This window comes from Macaca thibetana, chromosome 14, assembly GCF_024542745.1.
Source record: "Macaca thibetana thibetana isolate TM-01 chromosome 14, ASM2454274v1, whole genome shotgun sequence".
Classification (NCBI taxonomy): Eukaryota; Metazoa; Chordata; class Mammalia; order Primates; family Cercopithecidae; genus Macaca; species Macaca thibetana.
The window spans coordinates 58557490-58573117 of NC_065591.1; the positions used below are offsets into that span (position 1 = coordinate 58557490).

Below are 15628 nucleotides of genomic sequence, written 5' to 3' on the forward strand. Positions count from 1 at the left end.
ACCTGGGAGGCGGAGGTTGCAGTGAGCTGAGATTGCACCACTATACTCCAGCCTGGCAACAGAGCAAGACTGTCACAAAAAAAAAAAAAAGAGAGAAAAGAAAAAGAAAGAAGATAAATTTAAAAAAAAATACATGCTGTGGAATCAATCAAAATGATTCCAAAAAGACACAAATTATTGTCTCTGGGACTGGATGGGGTGAGAAAATTGAACAGAAAGGGATAGGCTGGGCATTGCGGCTCATGCCTGTAATCCCAGCACTTTAGGAGGCTGAGGCAGGAGGATCTCCTCAGCCCAGAAGTTTCAGACCAGCCTGGGCAACACAGTGAGATCCTATGTCTATGAAATAAAATAAAAAAAAAATCGCCTGGCATGGTGGTACATGCCTGTAATCCCAGTTACTTGGGAGGCTGAGGTGGCAGGATTGCTTGAGCCCAGGAGTTCCAACTGCGATGGCATTGTTGCATTCCAGTCTGGGCAACAGAGTAAGATCCTGTCTCAAGAATAAAAAAAGAAAAGGGGTATAAGGGAACTTTCTGAGATAAATGAAAATATTTTCTATCGTTTTGGATGTGTTGATTACAAAGATGTTTACATTTGTCAAAACTCAACAAACTGAACATTATTTGTGCACTTTATTAAATGCAAATTTTTCCTCAACAGAAAAAATTTAAGAAGATAGTAAGTTCCAGAACATGTCCTTGAAAGTGCATTGGTGACCTGCCTAGAATGTTTTAGCTCTGTGCTCTTCACTTAGAAAGTTCTTAATCAAGCCTGAAAAACCCATGTAAACAGCTCCTATGCCCTGTGGAATCACTCTGAGAACAAGTTAGTAATGATCTCATGTCCCCAGAGGATTCTGTTGTTCCTGTTTGAGTATTTTACACAGTGGCTTGTAAGTATTTGCTAGCATTGGCTTCCCCTAACGAGTATGAGTGGAAGGTGGAACACAGAAAGAAATTAGAATTACTCCATTAAATTTTCTCATACCAGACTTACAGTAGCTTTTGTAGTTTACAGTTTGGGTGCCTTAGTTCTTGATGCAGGATATTCATTGCTGATTTATCAAGGTTGCTATGGCACAGGTCCAGTTCTCTCAAATGTTCATTTGTATGAAGCACAGAACAGAGATCTTGCCACCAGTGAGTAATGCGATCACCATCCCTTTGCATAAATAATTAAAAAAAGAAAAACAATGCTGATTTTATTTCAGCCTAGGCAACTCTCAGAAGATAGTATTGGGGTAAAAGTAAGTGTATTTTGGAAAGGCAAGAGCATACAGTGCAGCTCCACCATGGGCACAGTCCATAAGGGAGTCTTCCTCTGGGCACTCTAGAGGCCTTATTTGTCCAACAGCTCTCCCACTTCCCATCCACTCCCCTCAACACACACAAAATAAAAACCAGAGAGGCTTTACTTTAGATGAAGCAACTCAGGAGGGATAAGAGAGAAGTATTCAAATACTTGAAGAGCCAATATCAAAAAGAAAAATAAAATTCGGTCACAAAGAATATGATTAGGATTAGTGGGTAGACATTAGGTGTAAAGTGGTGTAGATTAAAAACCACAGGCCTGAGACCCAGGTCTACCACTTACTAGCCATATTATTTTAAGAGAGTTGCATCAATTCTTTAAGTTACAAGTTTTCATCATCTATAAAATGGAAATGTTATCTCCTTTCACAGAGTTGTGGAAATTTAATAGTGCATTTTAAAGGGTACACAAAAGCACACTGTAAACTTTAAATACTTTATGATTTAATTATTAGAAATATTGTCAATAAACTCATGAACAAATAAAGGGTAATAAAACAGGGGACAACCTGGTGATTATAAGCTCAACAATGGAGCAGCTCTGAGTCCCAATTCAGCTCGGCCACTCACTAAACTGAGTTATTCTGGAAAATTTACTAACCCATGTGAGCCTCAGCTTCATCATCTTGATAAATGAAGATAACAGTATCTATTTTTTTAGGATTACTGTGAAGATTCAATAAGGCAATATATAGAAAATGCTTAGCAAATGTCTCATGCTGTAAGTGTTCCTAGTAATCAGTAACTGTTATATACATATATGTGTATATATTAAGTATAATATATATTAAAATATATAAAAGTCTAGTATGTTGCCTTATATATAATAGCTACTCAGTAAATATTCATTCCCATATCTTAAGTTGGAATGAATGACAATTCATAGTGATGTTCTATATCACTTGAGGTCTTAAATTTATAAAAACAAGATCATAAATTATTCATTCAAGCATTCAAGTGTTTCCTCTGTGCGTACACTAGATAAAATGGTGAACCAAACAGAGCTCCTGCTCTCATAAAGCTTACGATGTAGTTATATTATAGAAGAGATTGAGGTCACCTACAGTTTTTCTTTCAAAACATTGGGTTCTCTGGCTCCTTATTTTAGCAACAATGCCAACTCTAGTACTGGATAACTCTACAACATAGGTAAGAAAAGCTAGCAGGAGAACTGGCAATCTAGTGGCCAGAATACTGTTCTAACATTTACTATTAGGCATAAAAGACGTTTTAATGCTCTGTTAAATCACATATTCTTTAAACAGAACTCTGAAGTCAGAATTAAGAAAATTGACTGAAGATTACTCACAATTTTCCAAGGTAGGTAAAGGTCATAGCATCAGGGCCCACAATTTCTACTCCCACAGTTTGCAAATAAATGAAATGTATGCTCTTATAAGAAATGAGTGCTTCTGAATTGTATATAATGGTACTGAAACAGCTTGGATAAAGTTAGCAAACCAAGAAATTACAATCAGATGTGTGAACTCAGTCAAGTTATATGCCTTCTTGGTACCACAATTTTGTGTGTCCTAAGTAAAATGGAAATAGCACCTACCTAATAGGACTATCAGAAGACTAAACGAGATCAAGGACTTAGAAAACTGTCAGGTTATGTGACAAGCACTCAGCAACTTAATTATTATTTGACGTGTGTTTGAATCAAGAAATTTTCTAGGTATATGTCTCTGAGTTTCGTAACCTTAAAAATACATAGAGATGGTTGCCAACAACATTAAATTGGATATTATGTTAAATATCCAATTCACTATACAACTATATAGCACATGGAAAGTCCTCAATTAATTTTATATACATCTGGGAATGAATTCCATAGTTCAGTTCTTTCCTCAGATTTAGACAGGTAGTCAGAAAAGGCAACTTGAGAAAGGAGGTAGAGTAGAATATACATAAAATACTTAAGGTTCATTTCCTTTTTCAAAAATGTTTATTTAGCACCTACTCTTTCTTACTAACCTCCAATGTCTTCAGATAGGCATTAAAGGGCCGAGACCTTTCACAAACTACAAAACAAAGGCCAAAATCATTGTCTGGGCAATGGGGAAAGTAAGCTAGGTCAGTAGAGTGCAGAGGAATGTAATACAGAGAAATAACCTGTGTTTACCAGGTTCAGAAGGAAATTTCTGGGCCCTTATTATTCTGGATGACATTATCTTTATAAATTAAACATACTTATTATCATGGATGCAAGTTTGTGCCGTGCCACATTCCTCCTTGAAGACTGAAGTGCTCATTCCCCCTGAGTTGTTGGGATTGTCAACAATTGAGAGTCCTCAGCCCAGTCCCTCTCCTGGTATTGCCTTCAGGCCAAAAAAGCCATCTCAGGAAAGTTTTTGCCCACTCCTCACCAGTAGCCATGATTGGTCAGTAAGGGGTTTAAATGCTTAGCCTCCCTGCCTCAAGATGGGACAACTCTGAAGGATTATCTCAGCTCTGGGACCTCAGCTAAACAACTCCTCCCTCTGACAAAATCTACTTCTTCTCTGCCTTACAGGGCACTTCCAGGGAATGGCCCTAATACACTTACCAAGTGTTAGTTGGGAGGCTTGTTTTCAATGTCTTCTTCTCAAATACCGTAGTTACAGACAGCCTGATGGTCCGCAAACACCGGCAGTGCTTAAGGCAGAAGGAAGATACAAGCAAATGTATTTTCTCACAAATATTAATGGCAACCTTTGAGAAATATCTCATTGCCTGGCTTATAAAGGCTTTATCTTGAGTCTCATACAGATAGTGAAACAGCTCCAGAAACCCCAGCTGTGATGGAGAATAGTCACTGTTTCCTAATACTTCCATACACTGAAGTAACTTTGATTTTATCTTCAGTGACATTTTACAGTTAAAAGTCCTCTCCAGTTGTTTTACTCGATCTTCATTCAAAAGGCCAAACAAAAAGCACTTCATCTGTCTCAGTTGGGGGTCTTTATAACTTGTGCTTTGAAGTAATGACTTCAAGTCTTCAAAAGGCTGGCAGGAAGGGTTCCCAGCTTCCCAATTGCCTTTCAACATATAGAACATAGCTGCAAAAAACTCCTGAACATGAAGGTGGGTGAACACATAGCAGTTTTCATACTCTGTGTCCTTTTGAATAATATTGTTGCTCAGAAAACTTGACACATCAGATTTAGTTAACCCAAACCTTCTGAGATTTTCTCTGTAAAACACGTAAGTCATAGTCCATATTCCTTTGGCAGCGACATGGCACAGCCTTCTGAGCTGGACTTGGTTGGGTAGTCTAGGAGAGCATCCATCTACTGGTGTGAACAAGCTAGAAATATAGGAGGTAAACAGAGCCGTGGTTGTTTGGCAGGTCAATGTGACATCACCACCCTTCTCCATTTGCTGCTTCAGACAAGTACAAGTGGCCCAGCACACTAGGGGGACTTGGCACATGCTAAACAGCATCTCATTGCTTTTTAGTGAACTGAATGCTTTCATGGCCCACCTCTTATCTTCAAAAAACTGGTAAATATACTCCTGTCTTGCACCCTCAGACATTCCTAGTAGCTCTACATAACGGTGATTCTTCAACAACTGCTTTAGTCTCTTAGAAGTTGTGAGTCTTGTTGTCACCAATAAGGATGCCTCAGGGAGCATCACTTTCCTCAACAAACTACTCATGAGGAAGGACACTGGGTGTTCTTGGGTCCAGTCTTCGCACAGTGCAAATTCAGGTTCTTCAAAGGCAAAATTCAGTTCATCAAAACTGTCAATAATAAACAGGAGGCTACTTGGCTGGGATATGATCCCTTCAATGGGGCCTTCTGTGCTGGGCCAGTCCTTTGATATCAATTGAGCAAAGCTTCTCTCTCTCAGCTGGTTAATTTCTCTCCCATTGAGATAAAAGACATACATAAACCTCTGCTGGTAGAGATTGCCCTCTGCCCAATCTAACATTGCCTTTCTCATCAAGGTTGTTTTCCCAACTCCAGCAGCTCCCTGAAGCACCACGGTCTGTGGCTGTTCACCAGTTTTGACATCCACATCAAATAAGTGTTCCAATAATTTTCTATCTTTCTCCGCAATTCCATGATGGAAATCTTCATGCTTTCCAGCCAAAGACTTCTTGTCCCAAGTGATGCAAAATTTTTCCTTTATTCTAATTCTGTATTCTGTTCCATCACCTAAGTCAGAATGGCAAAGGTAAAAACAGAACAAAAACAAAAACAAAAAAACACATAATCAAAACAAATTCTATGAAATGTAATGTCAAGAATACCGAACTTGCAGTTAGGAACAAGAAAGAATGTAGGCTGAAATCAGAGCTGGTTTTGATTTTTTTAAAATAATATAAATCAAATAAAAATATTCCTATAGATTTAAAACCTGTATTAGATACTGTAATATAAACCAGAATTGATGCAGAAAAATTAATTTGTGATGGGAAATAAAACTGGATATACTTTAGAGATATTTTTTTCTTCTTTGTACTTTTCCTTCTACAGAGAAAAAAGATGACAGACGTGGAGAACAGAAGTGTCATCCAGATAAAAAAAGAGCAGAGGCAACCATTAGCAATAATAGGGAAGACCCCAAGACAGATTTGAATTTACAGATCAAAATAATTTTCTCTGTACAAGTAAAAAGTTAATAGAAATAAACATTGAATCATCGCTCAAATAATAGTTTGAAAAAAAGAAAAACATCCTAAGTGAAATAGAATGAAAATATAATTAATCTTTACCTGTTTCAGTCGGATCTCTCTTTCAGATCTCTATTAAAAATATAGGATCTCAGGCAAGACCTCTCTGAACCTCATCGCTAGAGTATTTCCCCTTTTTATATATTCTCAAAACAGTATATTTTTCATTCACAGTACATGTCACTAGCTATAATTACTTTATTGTTTAAATAAATGATGCACTTGGCTGGCAGCTTCATCACTGCATGTTCAGTGTCTAACACATCTCCTTGCACATAAGAAGTGTCAAATACATTTGTGCAATAAAAAAATGAGAGAATACAATCATATAATTGAGTACTTTACAACTTTTGAATAAGGTATAATTATAGGTACTAATGTCCCCCCAAATAATAACAAGAAAAGATATGAAGTTTCTAGGAATTATGTAAAATATGATCCTCTCCTGGAAATAAAATGAACAAACTTTATGTATCTGAAAACCTATACCATATACACCAATACATTAATACTGGTTATTTCTGAATAGTAGGATTGGGGATGGGGAGTGGGACAGAGTGAGAAACTCACTTTATGTACTTTTACAGTATTTGAATCTTTTTTAAAAAAAATAGCTCATTTTGCTTATGTGAAGTTTAAAAACAAAGATAAAACATAAACAAATGATAACTAAGAAATTCCAAAAAGCAAAACTAATGATTGGCCAGGCAGAGAGAAGAAAAACACTCTTTACCCAGAACTAAAACCTACCATGAAACTATAGTAATTCAAACAGCATAATGTTGGTACACTCACAGAGAAAATAATCAGTAAATCATTGCTGTACTTCTTATTTTCTATTTTGTACTTACAGTATTTTCCAAAGTTCCTATAATGAATAGTTTACTTTTATCACAATTTCCAAATAATAATTTGAAGGCATTTATTAGCTATCTGTGTGCAATTATCTGCACATAAGAGGGAAATAGCCATTAGGTTTGAAATAATAAAACAAAAATTATTAGCCCATGAGTTTTTTTCTCATACCACAAAGATAAACTTCTTTATATTGAATCAGAAATGAAAGTCACAGTGGGAAGTTATATTGAAGGTCATTTAATATAACAAGCAATTTTTATATTTTAGTGCTTGGGATGAAGTTTTCAATTATTTCTTGAATGAAATAATGTGGCTTGTTAGAATGTGGCTGGGTTAAGAATAAAGGTTTCTCACTTGATCTAATTTTCTTTCTACTGTAATTCCACTTATATAAATTGGAATTAAATTATGTAGAATTCAAAACAAAGTAGGGAAATGGTGTTAATAAGCCAGTGGTCTGAAATTCCCAACCTTTTGGGCACCAGGGGCCAGTTTCGTGGAAGACAATTTTTCCATGGATGTAGGGGGCAGGGGTGAATCAGGATGATTCAATTGCATTACATTTATCATTAGATTCTCATAAGGAGCATACAACCTAAATCCCTTGAATGCACAATTCACAATAGGCTTTGTGCTCCTATAAGACTCTAATGCAGCTGCTGATTTGATAGGAGGCGGAGCTCAGGTGGTAAGGCTCGCTTGGCCTACCACTCACCTCCTGCTATGTGACCTGGTTCCTGAGGGGCTGCTGATCAGTAGGGGTCTGTGGCCTAGGAGTTGGGGACCCCTGTGTTAACTATGACTGAGAAGACTCAGTTCTAGACATGAGTTTTTATATGAACCAGTTGGTCACCACTCCTAGAATTTAATTACGGTACCATCTTTAAAGAAAGTAGGTGTGATAAATGAAAAGTTTCCTGCCAACTCAGTGACTTTTAGTACATAAAATATAAACATTAATGTACCTTTGTGCATCAGCCCTTCTTTTAGCAGGCATTCTAAACACTGTTCTCTTGAGGACCCGAATTAACAAGGCCCTGATCCTGACTTTGGCCAGAGAGTGTTTTGCTAATTCTTTTTGGGTGACATTCAGGGAACAGGTGGGGTATTAGAAGAAGTTAACAAGATTTGAACAAAAGTCCTCTGGGAGATAAATCCCCATCCTGTATCAAAATTTTGAATGCCTCCCAAATCTGATGAAAGGCCTAACTACTCACCCAGCACTGCCTCCTGGTCTTGTGTCACTCCAACTTTGGCATCATCTGGTCCTATACTCTGGGCTGACCCTGCAACAGGTTCCAATAGGATCATGATATTTAATGAAAACAAAGTGAGCTTTCACGATGCCTAGAACAGAGGCCAGCATTCTCATCAGTGGTCCAATTCTATGACTATCTGGGTTTAAGAAAACTAAAGCTGCCAGAGCCTCAGACTCCATAAGCTTAGTTGAGAGAAGAAACAATGTGATACAGACAACACTGAAGTAGGAGACCTCTTGCCATGGCCCCCACCCTGTAGCTCCAGGGCAAATAGTGTAGTGTAAGCCTCAGTTTCCTGAGATATATACATATATATCTAAAGCCTTGTATATGAGTAAGGAATTCTAGATGTTTACATTTCATACCTGAGAATGACTATAAATACTGGCTTGGATTATGTCCAATAATAATTTTCAGCCCATTCCTCATATTTCAGCAAATACATTAAATCATATTTGATTTCTCAAAATGTTGCCTAACTTATAACTTGTAGTTTAGGTGAAGGCACTTTATGGGACAATTCCTATCACTCAATTCCTTTGATCATTTCAACTGGTACAAGATGGATGAATTGCCCCCGATTAAGGAGCTAGGCTGAGTAACAGTACTCAAAACCCATCTGCCTTTCCTTCCTCAGATAATCCAACAAGCTCCCCATGCACAAGACCACCATGGAGCTTATGTCCCCCAACATGGTTTAATCCCTAAATCCCTCTTACAGAAACATTCCATTGGACTCCAGGAAACACTTCCTTCTTGCCTAGCCCCAGATCTGCCCCAGCATCACTCACAGTTGATCTCTTCTTTTGCTCTCTGACACAGATCCTTCAGGTTCATCTTGCCAAAGATTTTGAGAGTCACACTCCAGGCTTTCTCTCCCGGATAATACTTCTTCATCAAATTGGCCAGGTCGTCCCGCCTGGCCTTCTTCACTTCATTCCAGGGTATCAGGCCATGCTCAGGTTCCATGGTCTCCTTTAGGAATAACTTGAATGTATTTAATTCCTCTTTGTTTAGCTCCTCCAAATACAATAACAGCCCAAAATCAGGAAAGAAGGAAGATGATGATGAATCTGCCATCTTGTCCAAATATTCAGGCCTCTGTGGGGGAAAAAAATAACCAAAAGCACATGGAATAAATGGGACACATGAAAAAGATTTGAAAATGAAATACTTACATAGATTAATTTAACAAACATGTGCAGAAGCCCACTGTATTAGGCTTGGTACTGACCTAGTGTCCTCTGTAATACATCTTCTTTCACAAACCATTCCTCTAATATAGACCACTATACTGTATATTTATTCCATCTTCTTAGGATTTATTCCCAGTCCTACCACTTATGAGCGATATAAATAAAGGTAATTCCTCTCTTTGAACCTCAATTTACTCTTCTAAGTGGAGATAACAGAGCCAACCTCTAATTTTCATGTGGATCAAATAAGGTAGGGTTCATATATCACTTGGCACAGAACTGGCTCCTCCTAAGTATTGCTAACTGCCCGTCCTCATCCCTTCTATCCCCCACCAACATCTAATATATATCTCAGTCCATAAAACATTGTTATTGCACCCCTGCCAACACATTATTATTCATCAAACACATGCAATAGAATATGCTACCATCTACCTCTTCTTGTCATGTCATCTCTGGTCATAAACTCATACATAATTATTAATAGTCTTCCCTAGCACACAAGCTCCTTTAGTATACTTTCCCCAACACCACAGCTGTTCTGGGTGAGTTCAGCTCATCCAAAACATCCTCATCTCATGTCTTTGACATCAACTCCCATGACCTTACTGCTCTCCAGCAATTTACTCTGATGCTCTCACCCTAGGCTTTATCAATGACTACTCAGACTTTTAAATTGCAAACTCCTATAACCCATTTTCTATTAATATCTTCTGGTTAATTGAGTGGTTTCATGCCCTTACTCGGTGACAGTTCTTCAAACACCATCAAATCCTTTTGAGCCCTGTGTTTTCCCCTCATCAGCTTATTCAATTTCTTAGTCAACATGGGTGCTCCAGTTAATCACTTAATCCATATTCTCCAAAGCACCATCAAGTTTTCTTAATCTTTTTTGGTGATTTGCCTGAAGAGATAGAGCTAGTAAATGGTGCAGCTGGAACTCAACTTAGATCTTTCACTAAAATTCCTGCCCTTTCCAGTCTTTCATAATGTCTCCCCCGATTCTTGCTAATATGATTGGAAAAGAAAGATGGATGGGGGAAATAAAAGTAGATAGAAGGGAGAGTTTTCCTTTTCAACAGAAGGTGAATTATCTCCAAACTTATATAGTAAATCTGGATTTTATCCTACAGTAATTGGTGAGCTATCAGCTGTTTTAAAGTTGTTTGTTTAACTACATGGTACAAACATTCTAGATTACAGATAAATCTGACAAAACAAGTCCTATAGTAATTTTCTAAAAAGCGAAAAGGAAAAGATTTGAGGAAACTTCAAAAAAGAACTCTGAAATTTCTCCAGGACATACAGAATATGGTAGGTGAGGGAAAGCAAGGCACAGAACACATCTTCTACTTCCTATCTAGAAATCTACAGATATCACTGCATGTGGGTTCATTTTTATCTTTGTCTTTCCTGTAACAAATGAGGGGAGCTCTCTTCCCTTTTCTATAGCTTATTTCTCCACCTCTTATCTAAATCTCATAAGCAATTGTTCCCAAAGGGATTTAATCCATTAGAAATCTATCTTCTTGATCTTCAACTTCTCCCTGTCCACTAAGTCCTACTCATTAGCACTTAAATGTGCCCAAATTTAACTTAGTCTTTTACAAACTTTCCCTTTACTCCAAATCCCTTTCATCTTCATAGTCAAACTCCTTCAGTCTTCTATACTCTATCACCTATTATACCTCCTCAATCCACTGCGATAGAACTTTTGCCACCACAATTCCACTGAAATAACTCATACCAAAAACTTCCCTGTTACAAAATTCAAGTGGCATTTTGGGATTCAATTTTCCCATCTGTAAGCAGGAGTAGCAAGAGTACCTACCTCTGCAAGGATTGAAAAAGCTAATGCATGCACCTAACTTCAACAAGGTGCCATACGTCAATAATACTATTTTAACAAAGCCTTACATCTTGATATTTACTTGCCTCTTTGCTGTTGTAATCCCACACTTTTTTCATTTTCCTCCTCCTTTCTGGGTGTCCCTTTGAGCCGAGATCTATACGAGTCTGAATCCTATTAGCTTTCTACTATATGATATCTATAATTATAATAGAGTACAATATACTGTAGTCTCCTTCCCAAAGGTTTTATGCTGTTCTTGAAGAAATTTGTTTTGTTTTGTCTTTTTACCTTTTTAGAAAAAGGAACACATGTTTGGTGCTGTTTCTCTTATAGGAAGGCATTCATTCATTCAAAAATGCCCTGAACTAAAATGGGAACCCATGGTCTACAAGGATTTCAATTTGCAAATTGATGTAAATTTTTGCCTATAACAAAACATATTTGTTCAAAATAATTAGCTCATATTAATGACTACATTTGTGAGGACCTAGTGTGTATAGGTTCTTTATAAAAATTTTCTCTACACTTTAAAACAGACCTGAAAGTTTGATTTTATCCACATTTACAGATACGGAGTCTCAGAAATTAAGAAATTTGCCCAGGTCATAAACTTGACAAATGGCCTATCATACTACAAAGCTTACTCTCTTTCTACTACATAGCATTGCCTTTTAATTTCACTTCAGTTTCCTAGGCACTGGAAATGCAGAGTTATACAAAATCTGTGTGGCCATGCTCTGTGATAGCAGACCCTGTGCTGAACACGACTGGAAGAGGAAGACCTCTAAATACAGCATGACTATCATTTGGGCCAGAGTAGTTCTAGGAGAACACAAAGGGACAAGGGATTCTTACCTAGAGAGGGTAGAAATATGGAGGTCTCAGGGAAGTAAGATTTGACCTAGGAAGTCGGGTGTTTCCACCCTTTTCATAGAGTCTGGATTGATTTCCTTTCTCGGTCGCTCTAACTAAATCTCCTATAGCAACCTCAATAATACTGAAATTTTAGGCTGGATACTTCCTTGGGGGACACTATATGTGCATTATATGATGTTGAGCAGTATTCATGGCTTCTACCTATTCGATGCCAATTAGAACCCTGGATCTTCTACAGTTGTGACAAACAAGAAATGTCTCTATATATTGACAAAGGACCCCAGGGCAGCAAACTGCCCCCCAGTTGAAAAAAATTCAAGAGTCTAACCACTACTGCTAAGTGTACAACTTCTTTTTTTTTTTTTGGAGATGGAGTCTCGCTTTGTCACCCAGGCTGGAGTGTAGTGGTGGATCTCTGCTCACTACAACCTCTGCCTTCCCTCCTGGGTTCAAGCAATTCTCATGCCTCAGCCTCCCAAATAACTTGGACTTCAGGTGCCTGCCACCATGCCTGGCTAATTTAATTTTTTATTTATTTATTTTTGGGTTTTTAGTAGAGACAGGGTTTCACCATGTTGGCCACACTGGTCTCCAACTCCTGACCTTAAGTGATCTGCCCACCTAGGCCTCCCAAAGTGCTGGAATTACAGTGACAGGCATGAGCCATGGTGCCTGGCCTAAATGTACAAATGATTTAATTCTATCATAATAATTAAATCAAAGAAAAAGAGTAGACAGCCAAGAAAATACATTCTCATTGGATTTCAATATATTATAGAAGAGATACCATAATTGGGAGGAAAGAATTCAGTGTCATTCATTAGGACAACTTGTAAACCATTTTGACAATTAATTAGTATCCTCTTAAATCATCCCAGGTATAATTATATCTGGAAAGTATCATTAATACTTCAAACCAGGGAGGAGAAAACAGCAAAGAACATTCATCACAACTTAGGAAAGATGGGACTTACCAGTTTGGACACAATAAGGGAACTGACCAAGAACCACAATGAATATTTGAAGACATATTGTTAACGATGCTGAAATTAAAACCTCTTGTCCTTAAAATTCAAACACAAATGGCCAAACAAAAACAGCAAAATGTTTACAGGGAATATGGCAAATAAGCAGTTGAAGTGTAAATTAATAAAACCACTTTAAAACTGTTTGTATTAAGTACTAAAATTGGAGATGTCCACCCAGGTCCAAATTTTGGTTTCTAACCTGTACCATTTGCCAATAAAAGGAATCAGGGATCCTCTGAGAAACTGCTGATTCTAGGGCTAGGATAGGGAATAGATACGATGAGCTTATAGCATCTCATAGTGGCAGAAATAAGGAAAGGAAAATAATGGGGTATGCAAAGAGACTGAAGATACAACTGGAAAGAGTTCCCAATGGCCAAAATAAACAACAGTATTGGATTATAGCCCAAAGTACAAAGCAAGTATCCATGAGTCCATATAGATATAGATAAATGTCCCAATATATGAGAGAAAAGAGACAAATCTCTCTTAGAGAAGATTTCCAAATACTTTATGTAGGATATTCTCCCCTCCAGGAAATGGCTCTTAACCCAACTGCACCCCACCTTCCAGAGCACTGAGTGTGCTTATTGATTTCCTCCCAAGGAGAGGAGTATGGGAGTAGGTGGGGAGAGTGGAGAACCTTTTTAGTGAGAACCCTGACAAACACTCTCCCAAGATCAAGACTACTATTATCAGCCATAAGTCACTGTGATAGCATGTACTATTGACACTGTGAATGGCATGTTACCACTGTGATATTCCTTCCCCAAACCCAGCATCCTAGTCTAGCCATAAGAAAAAATTAAAGTGAGGGACAAACTACAAATTACCAGACTAGTACTTCTCAGAACTGTCAAGGTCATCAGAAAACAAGGAAAGACTGAGAAACTTTCACAGACCAGAGGAATCTACAGAGACAAAATGACTAAATGTAATATTCAGGAATAGAAAAAGAACAATATGGAAAAATTAGTGAAATTCAAATTAAGTGCAACTTAATTGCCTTATTGTCTTCATTGTGACAAATATACCATTGTAATGCACAATATTAAAAATTGGGGAAATTGGGTGACAGGTACACAAGAAATTTCTGTAATTCTAATAAATACTAGTCTAAATGGTTATTCCTTAAAACTGGAAATATACATACACTATGAAATAGCAATTAAAGTTCTTAGAAAACATCCAATAGAAATATGTGTGTAGGTATAGCAGGAGATATGCAATAACTACAGCAGCACTGCTTGTAATTCCTAAGCACTTGAAAAGATCCAAGAGTTCATCTATAGTAGAACCAATCAATACACTGTGGTAAATTCATACAACAAAATCCTAAACAGCAAAGAAAATATATTATTGCAGCTATATGCCACTAGAATAAATCTCGTAATTAGTGAAAGAAGCCAAATCAAACAAGATTATGAAGTAGCTATCATAAAAGTCGGTTTCCTAATACCCCTGTGGAGATGAGGTGGAGGAGGATGAAGGGGGCCTTAGGTCCTGGTAATTAATGTCCTATTCCTTGACCTGCAGATGGTTTACATGAGTGATCACTTGGTAATCATTTACTAAGGTGCTTGTTTATACTTAGTGCAGTCTTTTATGAATTACAGTTCACATTAAAATATTGTTTTAAAAAGGTTCATATCCCTAAAATGACATGATACAAATAGATCAGAATAGCAATAAGGCAAATTTATTGTGAATAGCCTATTCATAGAAGGGGGAAAAAGCAAAAAGCAAATGGCTAACAAGTATTTCAGAAAATTTTCAAACTTAAGCATTTAGCACAACTAATGCAAACCAGGAAACAGCCCTTCTCAAAGTTCAAAATGACAAAAATAAGCTTTAAAAAACAGTACCATATAAAAGTAAGGAGTTAATATGTTATTGCTACACTCTTGAAAAACTGCATGTCTGCATGTCTACTGAGAATTTTACAAACATGCATGAGTTTTCAAGCAGTATCTTCTTTGGTAAATTATCCACTGGGAAAAAAAAAATCCTAAATACAGAAAAGAAAGTTTTGTGCATAAGAGTGTTTGTTTAGAATAGTAAATAATTGACAATAAGGATTCAATTATAATAAATGTATAAAAATATAGCACACACTTGATTTTTTAGTCATTAAAATATCCTCATCATACAGCAAAACAGATGGCAGTTATATGAAGATTACAACTAAGCAATCAAAACCTCTACATAAAAAAGTACTTAAAATAATTGTCACAAATTGTCCTAACTCAAAACACAACAGAGTTTAGGACAATTTGTGACAATTATCTTTCATCAGAATACATTCCTTAAATAAGTGGAGAAATAAAAAGGTAAAAAGGCAATATCCATTTGTCAAATTCCAAAGAGTTAAAGAAATGAATGTCTGGCATCTCTACTTGAATTTGGCGTGTTGACAATAATTGCTAACTTGCATAGAAAGAGCAATTTTGGGTCACTGCTGGAGTGGAGGGAGTGGGGGTGTTAAAGCACTAAAGCACTATAGGCTAGAGGAATACCAACGCAGGGAGCAAGCATGTACTACCTTACTAATATTTCTTGAACTTTGCTAGGGAGAGATGGAGA

General features: G+C 37.2%; 1 protein-coding gene across 2 annotated transcripts in view; it reads right to left on the minus strand.

Annotated features, from left to right (window-relative positions):
• NLRP14 (NLR family pyrin domain containing 14) overlaps positions 1–15628 on the minus strand; it is a 58460-nt gene that overhangs the window by 31732 nt on the left and 11100 nt on the right. For both annotated transcript variants that reach the window (XM_050756101.1, XM_050756100.1), the window contains exons 2-5: positions 8885–9194; positions 8052–8120; positions 3862–5458; positions 1000–1164 (exon numbers count right to left, since the gene is read on the minus strand). In XM_050756101.1, coding sequence (XP_050612058.1) covers positions 1000–1164; positions 3862–5458; positions 8052–8120; positions 8885–9173 — 2120 coding nt within the window. In that variant the 5' untranslated portion in view covers positions 9174–9194. The remainder of the gene's footprint in view (positions 1–999; positions 1165–3861; positions 5459–8051; positions 8121–8884; positions 9195–15628) is intronic.